Genomic DNA, 16,005 nt, shown 5'->3' on the forward strand with positions numbered 1-16,005 from the left:
AACACACCAGGCCCCACCATAGCCCACCTCCTGGATCATTCCGATGAATTCAGAGAAGGCCCAGTTGAGCTGGTTAAGGACACTGTTGAGGAAGCTAGGTGCTACATCAGGACCTTGTCGCAGTAGGTCGGCCATGTGCTTCTGCAGCAGGGTGGAAGGGCAGGGCTCTGGGGGCAGAGGAAAGCAATATTACCATGGACTCCCAGAACCTTCCACTGAACCACTGCTTTAAGAAGAAAAAGAGGGCTGCCTAAGAATATTCAGATTGGGCTAGAGAGATGGCTCAGAGGTTAAGAGCACTGGCAGCTCTTCCAAAGGCCCTGAGCCTTTGGTTGGTGGCTCACAACCATCTTATAATTGAGATCTGGTGCCCTCTTCTGGCCTGCAGGCATACATGCAGGCTAAATACTGTATACATAATCTTAAAAAAATTTTTTTTCAGATAATGAAGGCAGAGGAAGAGGACACGGTTCTGCTTGGGAGTTTAGGAGCAAGCCTGTTCCCCTCTTGCTGGGGAAGCCATGGGCTGCAGCTGTTTCTAGCACCACCATACCCCATGGGCCTAAAGCAGCCAGAGAGCTGTTAGCCTGACCTGAAGCAAGGTCTAAGTCACATGCCTGCTGGAAAATGTCAGATACAGACAAGGTAGCTTACAGTGTTCCCACCAGTGTCGAGGCCAGCTGCATAAAGAGCCCAGACTGTGCCCCACTGTCCCCTGCTGCCCTTGGCCTGGCCTTGGCGAATGGCTTAGGTGGTGAGCGCCAAGTCTGGGCTGGAAGGGCAGCAGTAACCAGAGCTCTCAGCTGCAGCCAGCCCGACATACCTCTCCAACCCTCTGATGCAGATCAATAGTTCTGCACCTAGGGAGGGAATCTGGCCCCACTGCCCCTCCCCACTCGCAGCTCAGTTCCGTCCTTGAGTCCAGATGAAGGCATTTAGCAAGGACTTGCTGTGAGAGTCTGCACAAGACTTTTTGCCTCTCTGGGAACACCCAGAGAGACACCAAGACAGTGGCTGGTGAGCAAGGTGAGGAATGTAGCGAGCCCTTTCTGCAAGCTGCACAGCCCAAGGTCTTGTCCGGGCCCAGGTGAAGACCCTGGGGCCAAGGAGACATTGGGAGGCACAGGAGGCAACACAGCCTCTGTTCCTAGTCAAATATGAAGCCACCTCTGGGTCCTGATCAGTTTCTAGCTTGTCCATGGCCAGAAGATAACAAAGAAGGAAGACACACCAGGTCTATGGCTGGGGGTAAGGAGGCTGGCATAGAGGACCTACCATACATGAGCTTCCTGCAAGCCGGCGAGGTATGGCCCCCTCACTGTTAGTCCTTCGCTACAAGTTCAAGTGGAACAAAGGCCTGGTCCCTGGGCTAGGACAGGGTAGGAGAAATGGGAGCCCCAGGGAAAGGTAAGGAGTCTGGCACAAGTCCAGTAGATGGCCTTGGAGAATCAGGAGTCTCAGATACTCTGAGAATAGCAGAAAAGAGTTACCAGCTCCCTCAGGGCTGCCACTAGGACTTGTCTGACGTGAATGAATACTCACTTTGGAGGCTGGGCAAATTGGCATCTTCTGGTTTGGTTTTCAGCAGATGTGGCAGCCGTGTATAGCGGTACCCAAACCCACAGCCCTGGCGAGGGGGAGGTGAAACAGCAGGAATCAGAGGGGCAGGGTGATCCTCCCAGCTGGCCTTAGCCACTCCCCTCAGGTCAGCCTTACCCTCCAAAGCCGCACCAGGATCCAGTTGGTCTGGGCCCAGGGCCGTTGCTCATAGGGTGCCAAAAGGTTCTTCACCATGGCAATACGCCTGTGAGAGGGAGAGGTGGCAGGCACAGGGTGAGGCTGGGTGTGGTGCTGTACAGAGTAGGGTCTGTTCCCCCAAGGCTCCTACTTACTGCTCCTCAGGGATCCGTTCCACAGCCCGTAGCGAGTGTGGGTAGCACACATAGCTAGCCAGGGCCTGCATCAGTGTGTCTCGAATGTCTGTCAGGATATGCTATGCCTCAGCAAGGCTCTGCCATGGGCTAGGAGCCCAAGCCTAGTGCCCACATGGGCACAGTTTAGGTAGAAAACATCTGGCCAGATATGCCATTCCACCCCCATTCCCAGGGCCCTCTGGCAGACACCTCACCAGTGCCTACGATGCGGGGGTCAGCAAAGTGTTTGGCAAGGATGGCAGCCAAGCGGGTTAGGGTCTCTTCATAGCCTGTAGGAGAAGGCAGGCAGTGAGGACTGCTGGCTAGGAGTAAGGGTCGCAGAGGCGTGTCCTTGGTCAGGGTGGGAAGGCTGTGTAGCAAGCCCTAGAGCTGGCTCTGAGGCCATCCAGGGACACTGGGCAAGGCAGTGCAGTACAGTGGCAGCTGGGAAGGGGACTAAGGCACAGACCCACCGTGGGAGTGTGCAGATCCTTACAAGAGCCCTGACCTGGTCTCTAGTTTGTTTTGGAATGCACCTAATGACCCAGCAGTCAAAGTCCCTTGGTCCCCATAGCTCTGTCTTCAAAGACAAAAGTAACACCGAGGACTGGGGCAGGCACAAGACAAATGAGGGGCCTGCCAGCTTACAGCCAACTCTGGATAGACTGCTAGGCCCAGCACGCATCAGTGGTCTCAACGAGACAAAGGCTCCTACTGTGTCCCAACTAGACTCACCTTTTGTCATACTTTGCAAAGACAAGCTACTATGCCTGTCTTACTGCCACTCTGCAACCAGTACCAGGGCGGCAGGGTGAGGAGCCAGTTGGCTGTGAGACCACAGCAGCTGTCAGCCACACCAGCAAAGGAAAGAGAGCTAGGGGTCCCCACCCACCTGCTGCCCTTGGTGCTGTTGCTGCTTCTGAGCGCTTAGCCAGGTGCTAATTCAGTACAAAAGTTTGATGTGTGTGCCTGGGTCATGACAGCGAACCAGGGGCTTACCAAATTCATTCTACAGGTTTCTTTTCTGCACCCCACCTCCCCAGCCATGAATAGTCCCCTCACCTGGGAGCTCCTCCATGCTGTGCACAGGGCCAAAGTAATTCTTGAGAGCACTGTAACTGTTGATGGCCACACTCAGGTAGAACTCGGGCATGAAGGCAAAGAGAGATCCTGTACGATCCCCATGCTCGATGGTCCGTAGGCAGACACGCAACAACCAGTAGATATCCAGCATCTTCTCCTGCAGGAGGCACAAAGGATGTGTTTACTGTGAGGGGCACAGGGACACACACAGCCTGGTCTAGGGCTCAGGAAGGCCTCCCCAGGTCAATGACATCAGAATGGAGACCTGGACTGCAGGAAATGTGAGCAGTGGCCTTCGTTGGAAAAATAGTCTTTGGTAGGCAAGGATCCAGCTAGTTCTAAGAGGGTAATGACAGCAGTTTAGAAAGAAGCTGTAGAGACATGTCGGGACAGCACTGTGAGGGAGCCACAACATTGTCCAGGCCTAAGACAGAGGAAGAGGAGAGACACCCGACAGGTTGTGTCACTCACACACCAAGAATGGTGTCCCCACTTCTGTAGCTGAAGGTGGTGGAACAGAGAAGCAGGACCAGTGCAGGGAGGAGGGAGTGTGGCTTAGCACAGTGTGAGGAGGGAGCGTGGCTTAGCACAGTGAGCATGAGGAGGGAGCGTGGCTTAGCACAGTGAGCGTGAGGAGGGAGTGTGGCTTAGCACAGTGAGCATGAGGCACCTGTGCATGCTCCCAAAGAGTCTGTGTGGAGGAGGCAGGCAAATCTGGTCTGGAGCTCAAAGGAGAAGCTGGTGGGAAAGGGAGGACGGCAGGACGGCTGAGGGGAGAGAAGTTATTAGAAAAAGGCCCGTTCCCACAGCGTGGCTCTCGAGTCTCCATTAGACTTAAGTGAAGCCAGGAGAAGATGCCAAGCCCCGCTTCAGTTCACGGAATCTGCACTTAGCAACAGCTCTCTGAGGGGTTCCCAATCCCAGGAGCTGAGGAAATACACCGAAGAGTGAAGAGCAGACTGGGGCCATAGGTGGGCAGTGGACACAGTGTCACCACAGAAGATCAGGGAAGGGGAGGCTGAGGCAAGATGACAATGGCACCAGTGCAGCCAAGGGGCCAAACGATGGAGACAGGCCACTGAGGCTGGGGACAGGGCAGAAAATTTATGAGCACTCTGTCAGAGAGGTGGAGGAGCCTGTGCATGACCAAGAGTGGGAGAAGGGAAGGAAGCCAAGACAGAGGAGAGGAGAGAGTGCTTCTGGCAAGTGTGGTCCAGGAAAGCCTCACACTTGTCAGATCAGGCAGGGGAAGGAGGAAGCGCTGAAGACGCAGGACAAGAAGGCAGCCTGCCTTTAACATCATGCTCAGTGGCCAAAGTTTGGAGTCACCTTTGGTCTGAGAACCAGAACAAGACAAAGATGCCCATTTTTGCCACTTCTACTCAACATGGTATTGGGATCACAGCCAGGGAAAATTAGGCAAGAAAAGCAAAGAAAAGGAACCCAAATTGTAATGGGAAGACTAAAGCCACCTCTGTTCATAAACATTATCTTATGGTTAGAAATCCTAAAGGACACGCACACGCACACACACGCGCACACTAGTGCGCAGAGAGAATTAGAGTCTGTAAGGCTGCAAAATGCAAACTACCAGATACTGCTGGAAGACATTAAGGACACAAATAATCAAAGACATCTCCATTCCTGGGTTGGCCTAATATTGATACAATATTGATACTGACCAAAGTATGGTCAATGTGGCTGAAGAAATAGAGAACTGGGGCTGGAGAGGTGGCTCACTGGCTAAGGGCACTGGCTGCTCTTTTGGGAGACCCAGGGTCAGTTCCCAACAGTCACATGATCGCTCACAACCCCCTGTAGCTCCAGGTCCAGAGAATCTAATTCCCTCTTCTGAGCTCTCTGGGCATCAGGCATGCAGGCGGTTCAAATACATACATGAGGGCAAAGCACTCATATACAAAAATAAATAAGAAAAACTATTTTTTAAGAAAAAAGAAAATCAGCCGGGTGTGGTGGCACACACTTTTAATCCCAGCACTCGGGAGGCAGAGGCAGGTGGATCGCTGTGAGTTCGAGGCCAGCCTGGACTACAGAGTGAGTCTAGGACAGCCAAGGATACACAGAGAAACCCTGTCTTGAAAAACAAAAAAGAAAAAAGAAAATCTATCTGGACATTTCTATGAAACTTCAAGAAGCCCTCAAGTAGCCAAAATACTCCAGCAGGAAAACAAAGTTGCTTATATCTCTTGATCTCTTTCCTTTTTTTTTTTTTTTAAAGATTTGACGGCGGTGGCACACGCCTTTATTCCCATCACTCAGGAGGCAGAGGCAGGTGAATCTCTGCGAGTTCGAGGCCATCCTGGTCTACAAAGTGAGTCCAGGACAGCCAAGGCTACACAGAGACAACCTGTGTTGAAAAACAAGCAAAATCATTTAACTTATGCGTGTATCTGTGCATGTGAGTGCAGGTGCCAATGGAGAGCAGAGACACCGGATCCCCTGGAGTTGGAGTTACAGGCAGCAGTGAACTGTCTAATGTGGGTGCTGGGAATCAAACTCCAGCCCTCTGTAAGAGCAGCACCCATTTTTAACCACTGCTTATCTCTCCATGGAGAAGACTGAAACTGGACCTTGCTTTATGCCATATACAAAAAGTTAAAGCACATCAGAACTGTAAACTTAAGACTCAAAAATATGCAACTCGTGTGTGTGTGTGTGTGTGTGTGTGTGTGTGTGTGTGTGTGTGTGTGTGTGTGTGTTTTGAGACAGGGTTTCTCTGTGTTACTACCATTGTAGACCAGGAGGACTTCAAAGTCACAGCGATCCACCTGCCTCTGGCCTCCCTGAGTGCTGGGATTAAAAGTGTGCATCACCATGCCCAGCTCAAAAATATGCCATTTTTAATGAAAATAGAGAAAAACAAAGGCAGAGGTGGAAGGCCAGGGAGAGGGAGCAGCCAGACTGCCAAGAGAGTAGGGGCAGGCGTGACACCCCAGAGGTGGGAAGCTGCTAACACAATGTCTTTGTGGGGCTGGAGACCAGGCTGGTTTTGAGAGCATGGGCAAGAATAGGCAATCGGTGAAGTGTCTTAGGGATAGAGAAAGGGCTATTAGGAGGCATACTGATGCCAACAGCCTTGATTCCCCAGTTCCAGGGGAGGGGTATGGCTCTCTCCAAGGTCACCTAGGGACAACCCCCTGGCACCACCACTGAGAGGGAGCTGCCAGGAGGGATAGATAGGGAGAGGACATTGCCTTCCCTGTGCTCCACAGGCTCATCGTTCTGCTTGTCTGAGTGTGACAAGTGTCTGGGGCAGCACCTGGACACTTCAGCCTTTACTGAATGAGCGAGTACATGAAAGAGCAAGACGTGTCCAGAGACTAAAGGGCTGGCAGGTGAGTTAGCCGGAAGCAGATGCAGAAAATGAGAGTGGAAGCTTCAGGGAGGGCCACAAAGCCAGGATGTACTGTCTGGGTGGAGTGGTCAATGCCTGACAGGACGGGCTGAGGAGAGGAGGCAGGTAGAGGTGACCCTGCTCCCTGAAGGAGTCGTGGGCTGAAAGGATTAAGGGGAGCAGGCATGACCCTTACTTAAGTCACAGGCACAAGGGAGTGCCCTGGTACCCCAACAAGGCAGGAGTCCTTAGGGGTCCTGGGCTACAATCAAGCAGAGAGGCTAAATTGGGTCATGCTGGAGAGGGCCACGGCTATTTACCTGTGAGTAGACGGTGGCATGGACCCAGGCAAGCCTTCGGCTCAGGTGGTCCAGCTTTTCTGAGAAAACTTTCTGGCTCTTGGTCAACTCTGCAAGGATATCCTTCCTCTGGCCCCAAGGAGGAAAAAAAAAAAAGACAATCTGAGTGTGGCCTCAGTCCCATCTCTCTCACAGGGCAGCCTCGCATGGGCCATACTAGTGCCCAGGGCAGATTAGGGGTGGGGCTCTACTTTCAAAACCCACTTCTGCCAGTGATGATCAGTGGTGACCCTGAGCAAACCCCACAACAGGGCCCTGGCTAACCCCTTGGGTTGTAGGAATGAGGCCTAGCTTGGGGTCTGTGAGCTTCGGGTGTCAGCATCCAGGGACACAGGCCAGACATCAACAGCTGGCTAAGCTCAGGGCTTTGGTGGGGACACTAGGCCTGCTAGGGAGGCCCAGCCCAGACGAGGCATGCCAGGGCAGAGGGGCTCCAGGGGACTGGGAGAGCCGGGCCTGCTTCCTGCTGACTCAGTGGCTGAGGTGGCACTCAGGATCAATCCATTATTAACGAGGATGATGGGTTTGCATCAGCACTTAGCGGGCAGGGGTGGGGAACCTTGGCACAGGCTGCTGCTGGTTGATGGGGCTCAGGTTATACAGGCCCTCAGCCAGCCTTCTTCTTCCCACTTGGTGCAGTCAGGGGAGGGACAAGGGAAGATGTTAGGGCAATTCCAGAACGAGATTTCCTTTGTGGGATGCCCCAGTAGACTAGGGACCCCCCACGTATACTGTTCCTGTGCAGCATTCTTCTTCCCCAATACCCAGCTGCCTGCCCAAGCCTTACCCTCTTGGGGCAGCGGCGGAGTTTGTCCTCTGTGGCTCTCAGGGCCATCGCATACTCGTTGACATCATCAGACACTCCCACCATCTAGACATTGAACACCACACATCCAAGGTAACCCTTGGGTACCTTGACCAGGCTTTAAAACACCTAGTCTGGCCCCAGGACCCTTCCTACAAAAATAATATGGGTCAGGGCCAGGAAGCAGTAGTGTAGTCTTGCTGTGTGATGTGCTTGTGTGTGCCAGCACCCACAGGCAAGTGTGGAAATATTTATGTACCCCACCACGCAGAACACCCCTCGTGACAAACACGGGTTGACGGTGCCAGACCTTGCCCAGCTGCTGGTGGACGCTGAGGTTATACATCATGACTGTGCCATCCAGGACTTCCAACAGCGAGTTCTCGGTGAGGGGCTGCTCAGGTTCTTCAGGGGGCCTCCCCAACAGCAGGCCCTCATTCCAGGGGCTGCCCTCAACTGGGGAGCAGAAGACAGAATGAAAGCCAGGCAAGGTCTCACTGTGTAGACCAGGCTAGCTTTTTTGTTTTGTATTGTTTTTTGAGACAGGGTTTCTCTGTGTAGCTTTGGCTGTCCTGGACTCACTTTGTAGATCAGGTTGGCCTCAAACTCACAACGATCTTCTTGCCTCTGCCTCCGGCCCGACCAGGCTGGCTTTAAACTACTAGAGAGCTGACTGCCTCTGTTTTACTAGTGCTGAGGTTAAAGGTGGCAGTACTACACCCAGCTTCTGATTTTCTCTTAAATATACACAAATTACCTGGGCCTTCCAGGAGGAGAGGGAATTCCCTCTCTCTTCCTTGTCCAGGAAGGGAGCTTCAGGGAGAATGGGTCAAGGGAGGGTAGGGTGCAGGGCAAGGCCGGCAGCACCAGGACCTATTTTCGTAGTATTGATTTCATATCTTCAGCTTGCGCTTCCTGTGCCCTTGGGATGTGGCAGGCCTCAAAGTAGGGAGTGGGGGCGGGGGGATGACTATTTGGGCCAAAGATAAGGTCCCTCAGCAGCTCTGCCCAGCACCTACTGTCCTCACGAGTCCTCTGTTCCACGTTCAGCGAGCGGACCTTCACTTTCTCCGTGGTGCTCAGAGGCCGCCGTGGGGTCATGAGGCTCACCGCTGCTGTGCTGAGGAAGCGGTTGGCTCGGCCCAGGGTTGGAGAACTGAGCCAGCCAGGCCGAGGCAGGGGCAGTGCCCCGCCCATGGCCAGGGCTTGCATGGGACGCTGCGGTGGAGAAAGGGGGTCAGAGGCTGATCTGGCTCCCCCAGACGAGGGCCTGTGTAGGACTCTCTTGATGCACAGGGTTGGGGGACTGGACCGGGACGGGGTCATGCCTCTGCCTGCAGCTGGGGAGCTTCCCTGGTGAGAAGGTCTTTGCTTGCATGTGTCATACCCCTGCCTACTCAACGAAGGAAAAACCCAGCAAGTCCCAGCCTGTGCCTGCTGCCACACCTGGATCGCTGTGGGGGCCGGCTCTTCATCCTCATCCAGGTCATCCATGGTGGCTGCCTGGAGCTCCAGGGGATCAATCACAATATTGGCTTTGGAAGCAAGGTCATCTGAGAGACATGGCAGGGTGTGGAGGGGCTTAGACCAGTGGCAGAAGAGGGACCAGAGGCGAAACTGCTGTGAGTGGTGACAGCACTGGCGGGCTGAGCAGGGGAGTGTGACAGCCTTCTCTCACTGCGCCAATATCCCTTCTCCTCTTACTCCACCCACCCAGCTTTCTCTGTCTGGTTTAGGTAGCCTGTAGCTGGCCTCTGTGGCAGCAGGAGGCGCCCCACAGTACAGCATTCCTTACAGCAGGAGGTGCCTCACAGTACAGCATCCCTTACAGCAGGAGGCGCCCCACATCACAGCATCCCTTACAGCAGGAGGCGCCCCACATCACAGCATCCCTTACAGCAGGAGGCGCCCCACATCACAGCATCCCTTACAGCAGGAGGCGCCCCACATCACAGCATCCCTTACAGCAGGAGGCGCCCCACATCACAGCATCCCTTACAGCAGGAGGCGCCCCTCGCCCTGGTGACGCCCAGTCACACAGCTCCTAGCGTGATCCAGGCTACTCACCGCTCTACAACCCCTACTTCCCTGGTGGAGGCCCCATCCTCCATCAGCTGGATAACTCTCTCCCTTTTCTTTTTATTTTTCTTGTTTTGTTTTGTTTTTGTTTTTGACACAAGGTTTCTCTGTGTAGCCTTGGCTGTCCTGACTCAGTTTGTAGACCAGGCTGGCCTCAAACAGCGATCCACCTGTCTCTGCCTCCCAAAGTGCTTGGATAGCAGGCGTGCACTACCACACCCGGCTTCTGTTGTTGCTGATTTTTAAGTGTTTTTAGATTTTATAATTTTACTTGTATGAGTGTCTTTTTGTACATGTACCACATGTGTGCCTAGCACCAGAGAGATCACAAGTGGGTGCTGGATTCCCTGGGACTGGAGTTACGGATCATTGCGAGCTGCCACGAGGGTGCTGGGAATTAAACCTGGGCCCTCTGCAAAAGTAACAAATGCTTATAACTGCTGAGCCAACTCTCCTGCACTGTTTGTTGCTTCTTAAGGTAAGGGTCTTGCTATGTAGCCCTAGCTGGCCTGCAACTCACTATGTAGACCAGGTTGGCCTTGAACTCACAGAGACTCACCTGCCTCCAGCCTTCTGAGTGCTGGGATTAACAGTGCCACCACACTCTGCCTATATTTGACATTCTCGCCCTTGGGTTCACAGTACCAATGGCCCTTTGCACTAGAATGTGCTGTGTTCACGAATGAAGGCAGGTCAGACAGCACTGTGCACCCCTTACCAGAATGCTAAACCCCATGTCCACACACCTGGCCCCTATTTCAGCAGTTTATTCCTAGCTCTTGTACCCAGGGAAGGCACAGCTGCCTAAACCCAAGATCAGATGCAGCCTAGGCAGCCACCCAGTTCGAACAGGTAAGAAGGACTTGGGCACCATCTGGTGGACAGAGGATGGACCAGCACCACAGAACAGCAGGCTCAAGACTTCCCCTACCCAGCCAGGCCTGTTCACCGCCATGGCCTCCACTCACCTTTCAGGGTCTTTCGAAGGTGTGAGAGGAGGCCCCCAAGGCGCTGAAGGTCAGAGTAGTCCACCTTGCCATTATAGAAGATCTGGGGTGGGATATAAGCCTCTGCGAGGGGCCAGGGGAAGGGTCAGTAGGCGAACTCTCTCCGCAGCCATATCCTGTCTAGCCTTCTGAGCCTGGTCACCACTAGCCCAGGCAGACAGTAGAGCCAGAGCACAGGCCTCCTGTCTCTCCCACTCCTTGCATCTTTAGGTTAACTGTACACTGAGGTGGAGGGAATTCTTGGCAGCTGGTTGCTCAAGAGAACAAACTATGGGGTATCGCTCCCCAACCCAGATTGCATGGGTCTCCTACTGATCCCTAAGGATGCTATCTGCCCAAACACAGGAGCCCCAGCACTCACCCACAGGGCTGCAATGACTCTTTTTACAAAGACTGCACAGAGAGCTGGGTACCAAGGCCTGAAGAGTAAAGCCTGCCATGGGCAGAGGTGTGTGGGGGTGGTCAGCCACAGAGTGTAGGGCTCCTGAAATGGGCTTAACTGGGCCAAAGGCCCAACAGCCTCTGCATCCAGCTCAGCTTTTTACCAACACCAGGGCTACCCCAGGCCTGCTTCCATCCAGCCTTGGCAACCTAGGGTCTGGTGTCACTTACCCTCACTGAAGGAAGCGCGGGGGTTGGAAGCTTTGTATTCATCCCAGTAGAAGCGCAAGGCAGACACCAGCCGGTGGAGGAAGCAGACCATGTACTCAGGGGGGCAGAGCATTGGCATGTTCTGGGGGCATATGACAGAAAACATACACTGCTGCCAGCCCAGAACCCAGCTCATTCCTTACCCAGGGCTGTGTCCCGGGATCCCAGGAGGAAAAGGCAGCAGAGAACAGATGTATGTGAGCCAGGCTGAGAGCTGCCAGATGCCCAGAGCAGCCTGTGCCACAAAGCCAGGAGCCCACAGTGGCCACCCCAGAGAATACCTACCCCTCGGCCGCTGGCATTCTCCTGCAGAAACTTTCGGAATTTTGTCAGAAAGATGTACCTAGAGGCTTCGCCCTTTGAGGAATGGGAAAACAAGGTTGTTGCTGAGCTGAGAACTCTGCACCTTACAATGAGCCCTACCATGGAACATAGATGGGCCCCTGCTTTCTGGGGCTCAGAGCCCAAAACAGCATACCTCCCAGACAGGCCTCCACACGGGAACCTTGGGTCACTCACCCCGTTGTCGTCTTTATTGTCCAACAGTAGCTTCAGGATCTGGACCTGTAGCTCTTCCACCACTGGGACGAGGCAGGGAATACGGCCCTTAGGCTCCCAGGAATGGGAGCGTCAGGCCCTGCCCACCAGGGTTCCCCAACCCTACCCTAGATATGCTCCCCACCAACTGCTCCTCCTAAGTATACATGCACAGATGCCCCGTCCCTCCCCAAGGCCTGAGGCAGGGGCTGCTGACCTTCAATGCGTTTCTTGAGTCTCTGGCAGCCACGCTCATAAGCTCGCCTCCGCTGCCGCTCTTCTGTGGTCTCCTCTTTTACCTCTTTACTGTCTCTGCCCTAGGCAAAGGCAGAGAATGGAAGACAGTAGGTTCCTGGGAACTGACTTTCACAGGACTGCTTCACACAGAAGACCTCACTCTCCAAGGACTTGAGGAACCAGGGCAGAAGAGGCCTCAGGTGCTCGGTGCCAGATGCCCAGGTACACTGGGCAGGCCCTTGCTATGCCAGCTCCCATCGCACTCAAGGTCTGCCCACCTCCCTGCTGGAACGATGGGGCCACCAGGTGGTGGGAATGAGTTCCTGCAGGCCAGCCTCCTCCACACGCAGGGGACTCTTAATATAAAAGAAGACCACGGAGCGGAGCATGTCGAAACTGGTAGTTAGTTGTCAAGGAAGCACTGGGTTCACCAAAGAGCCTGCCTTACACCCTTCATGAGCCCCGTCTCAGAAGCCCACCTTGATGTACCCACCATAGCCCTCCCACCCTATAACTGTCTCTTAGATTGTGAACCATAAGAAACATCTAAGGTTATCATATCAAATCAGCAGGCCCAATGCCCAGCGAGGGTACGATCAAAGCTCGTCAAAGGACCAACTGGTCCCATCTCGGGCCCCAACTTTGGTTCCTATGTTTCCTTTCCTTTCTGCCAACTGGAGGCTGAAAGAGACCACACTAAGATGGCTTGTGCTTAGGCCTCCCAGACAGCTGAGCTCTTTCTCTTTCTAGAGAAGACCTTGTCTGTGGCACACAGACAGAAGAACAGAGATGGGCTGAAGAGAGGCTGTTGGCCTTCCCACACCTCCATACAGTCACAGTGAAGGACAGCCATGTTCAGGTGGCCAGGCAGCTGCAGCCCTCCCTTTTGCCTTCTCTGCTCTGTAAAGGGACCAGAGAGGCTGGGACTCACGGACGTCCTCCTGACCTGATGAACACTGCCCTCTGCTGGCCGCAGGAGGCACTACATGGCAGATCTGCCTGGCTAGCGGATACAGAACGTTGCTTAGCAGAAACTTGCGGGACTTCTCGTGTCTCAGGATGGCCATAGTGAGGCGCAGGTAGTGGATCTGTGGAGAGAGGTGCTTAGAATAGGCAGCTGAGGCTCAGGGCTTTCAGGGCAGGGACAGATGCTCCCACCTGTAGACCCAGGTCTGGGACAATGGGCGAGAATCGGTAGAGACGTAGCAGAGACATCATCAACTGCTTGAGGCAATCCTGTACCTCATAGTCCTGGAAAGAGATGCTAGGGCAGCCATGATGGGGGCCTTTCCCGAGACCTTACCAAACCTCCCTTACCCTGATGGAGTCTGACAGCCTGGCTTGAGCCTGGAGTCAGAAATCTTACCTCCATGAAGAGCCACAGGAGGTCCAAGATCTGGTGTACCGCAGACTGCGCCTGCTCAGGCGTGCCCTTCTCCATCACGCCCAGGAGGAAGCTCACGAGCACAGCCTCTACCACGTAGACCTTGCGCTGTGGCAAAGAGCAAGGCACTAGTGAAGTCGTGGCCTCCTGCTCTGCTCAGCAGACCCTTTCTCACGGTGAAGCAGGCCTCACAACCAAGTCTTGAGCCTTTCCAGCAATGCCACCACAGAGCTGAGCCCCTTCCCAAAGAACAAGAGGGGCTGCTGGCCCACAATCTCTCTAGGGCTTTGCTCTTGCCATTTCCTTAGCCTGTGACATCACGACCCTTCCTCTCCAGGATGCTGTCCTTAAGGTGCCTGGTTGGCCAGGCACGGTGGCGCACACCCTTAATTCCAGCACTTGGGGAGGCAGAGGCCAGGTGGACCTCTGTGAGTTCAAGGCCAGCCTGGTCTACAAAGTGAGTCTACACCCAAGGCTACGCAGAGAAACCCTGTCTTTAAAAACCAAAAAAAAAGTCTGTGGTCGTACAGAAGCCTGCCAGGGAACAGCTTGGGCTTTATGCATCTGAACCCCTCAGGCCCTGGCAGATGCATGTTTTCTAGCATGGACACATCCAGCATGCTCCCTTCTGCCCTTCCCTGCCATGTCCTCACCAGGAGTGGTGCGAAGTGATGGAAGATGTGCGCCAGTGTAAGGAGGACAGTGGGCTGCCCCTGCAGCTGCCCCTCCGAGTTCTCCCTTTCTACCAGCCGTCCTTCCTGTGGGGTGGGGGAGAACACTGTGAGGGGAGGCAGGCTACGGCATGACCCCAGTTTGCCTGGCCCAGACTCTGGCTCACCACAGGGTCCAGCTCCACACTTAGCACCATCTGGAAGCATCCCAGCAACCTCTGAGCCCGTACCAGGTCAGCAAATGGAGGGTCCTGCAGGGGCCGGAAGCCCGCAACTGGGTAGGTGCCACAGAGTTAAGCCAGCAATGCCTGACCTGAGGTTTAGACACACCCTTCCCTCCCTCCCTCCCTCCTTCCCCCCTCCCTCCCTCCCTCCTTTCCTCCCTCCCTCCCTCCCTCCCTCCCTCCTTCCTCCTGAGAGCCTAACCAGAGGTCCAAGCTGCAGGGCAGGGGCCCAGTCTGCACCACAGTTCTCCCACTCAGTCTCTGAGGGGTAAAACTCCATTGTCATTTTATGTCCACCTGCTCAACGGAGACAGCTAATGGCACCCACCTTAACAAGACTTCTGCCCTTGGACCCACCTAGCTAAGCTACATCTTGTGTTCACATTGTAGCAGCTAGGCCTGCCACCACCCAAAATGCTCCTGGGGTCGGGATCCCTTCATTCTGGATGCAAGCCACCCACAGCCACTTCTCAAAATGATATCGCAAGGGGCGGCTGCCAAAGTTGAACGCCACAGACTCCTTGAACGACAGGCTGATGGCTGGGAAGTAGGCCATCCCAAGGCCCCTGGAAAGGTTCTCAAAGGCAGTGCCCAGGGACACGCCGTTCCTGCCAGGAGAAAAGGGCAGGTCTCTAAGTCAGTGAGGGGAAGGCTATGGCTGCCCACCCTTGGTCTTCTGGACCTAGAGAGAGCAGGAGACTGGGGCACTCTGGCCAGGTCTGTAGATAGAGGTAGGACACTCACAGGCAAAAGGACAGAGTACCCTCGTCCAGATCAATCAGGCAGCTCACGATGTCCCCCGCCGCCCATGCCTGCCAGGAAAGGAAGCCTTACAGACACACAGAAGGGCAGCAGCCTGCCTGGTCCACATCCCTTTTGCATTTCTAGGCCCACCCAGGGAAGGATGGCCACAAGGAGACAGGGGTCTCCAAACCTCTAGTACCTAAAGGTCTTCACGGCTAGCCTGTGGCTCCAGACAACAAGCTATGGGATAGTCACGAGGTTGGGGATCCACGGAAGCCTGGCCCTCACCTTGCCATAATTTGTTGTGGTCACGTTCCATTTGCGCACCCGGTTCCCGTCATAGGCATAGGAGTTATGTGTATCTCCAACCCCTTCCTAGGAAGGAACTTCTTGTGAGGTCTGGGGAAGACGGGTCAGGGTAGGCCAGAGGCCTCCAGTTACTAACCTAGTACCCTCGCGGCTCTGGAGAAAGGGTGCGACATTTTGGCAAAAGAGCCAGAAGTGAAGGGCTATATACTAGGTGCCCTTGAGTAGAGTGGAGCATATTCCATCTCCAGTGGGCAACCAGGACCCAGCTCCTGAGTGGGTCTAGGGGCCGCTCCTGCTCTGAGGATGCCTGCAACAGAAGACCTCTCTGGGAGCGCCCCTTCCCTTGTGTGTACCTCCTGATTAAAGCGGCAGTTGATGGTGCACCAGCCAATCTGCATGAGGCCCTGGGAGGAGATGAGCACCTCGTAGACCCACTTCCCTACAGAGAGCAGCAGCATTAAGCCCAGCAGGTGAGCGAAGACAGCCTTAGTCTCCTCCCTGCTCTCTGAGCCTCGGTGGAGGGAGCTCACCTTTGTACACACACGTGGTAGAGCGGATAGTGCCAAAGTTGCTGTGTCCAATCACCTGGATGGGGGGAAAGTGGTGTTTCTCTCCAGGCACATGTTTTGTCACTGGATGAGTTAGCA

General features: G+C 54.5%; 1 protein-coding gene across 1 annotated transcript in view; it reads right to left on the reverse strand.

Moving 5' to 3' along the window:
* The window catches only part of Rnf123 (ring finger protein 123), a 28,400-nt gene that overhangs the window by 5,171 nt on the left and 7,224 nt on the right, over positions 1-16,005 (reverse strand). Inside the window, exons 5-30 of the mRNA XM_051140012.1 lie at positions 15,889-15,943; positions 15,712-15,797; positions 15,338-15,424; positions 15,050-15,117; positions 14,788-14,913; positions 14,249-14,363; positions 14,064-14,168; positions 13,393-13,518; positions 13,185-13,277; positions 13,041-13,114; positions 12,305-12,422; positions 12,007-12,106; positions 11,538-11,833; positions 11,214-11,334; positions 10,563-10,664; positions 8,962-9,068; positions 8,535-8,733; positions 7,826-7,971; positions 7,498-7,581; positions 6,672-6,779; positions 2,976-3,153; positions 2,129-2,203; positions 1,893-1,980; positions 1,717-1,804; positions 1,543-1,627; positions 28-167 (exon numbers count right to left, since the gene is read on the reverse strand). Of these exons, the coding sequence (XP_050995969.1) occupies positions 28-167; positions 1,543-1,627; positions 1,717-1,804; positions 1,893-1,980; positions 2,129-2,203; positions 2,976-3,153; positions 6,672-6,779; positions 7,498-7,581; positions 7,826-7,971; positions 8,535-8,733; positions 8,962-9,068; positions 10,563-10,664; positions 11,214-11,334; positions 11,538-11,833; positions 12,007-12,106; positions 12,305-12,422; positions 13,041-13,114; positions 13,185-13,277; positions 13,393-13,518; positions 14,064-14,168; positions 14,249-14,363; positions 14,788-14,913; positions 15,050-15,117; positions 15,338-15,424; positions 15,712-15,797; positions 15,889-15,943 (2,970 nt within the window). The remainder of the gene's footprint in view (positions 1-27; positions 168-1,542; positions 1,628-1,716; positions 1,805-1,892; positions 1,981-2,128; positions 2,204-2,975; positions 3,154-6,671; positions 6,780-7,497; positions 7,582-7,825; positions 7,972-8,534; positions 8,734-8,961; positions 9,069-10,562; positions 10,665-11,213; positions 11,335-11,537; positions 11,834-12,006; positions 12,107-12,304; positions 12,423-13,040; positions 13,115-13,184; positions 13,278-13,392; positions 13,519-14,063; positions 14,169-14,248; positions 14,364-14,787; positions 14,914-15,049; positions 15,118-15,337; positions 15,425-15,711; positions 15,798-15,888; positions 15,944-16,005) is intronic.

Source organism: Acomys russatus, chromosome 32 (genome assembly GCF_903995435.1).
Source record: "Acomys russatus chromosome 32, mAcoRus1.1, whole genome shotgun sequence".
Classification (NCBI taxonomy): Eukaryota; Metazoa; Chordata; class Mammalia; order Rodentia; family Muridae; genus Acomys; species Acomys russatus.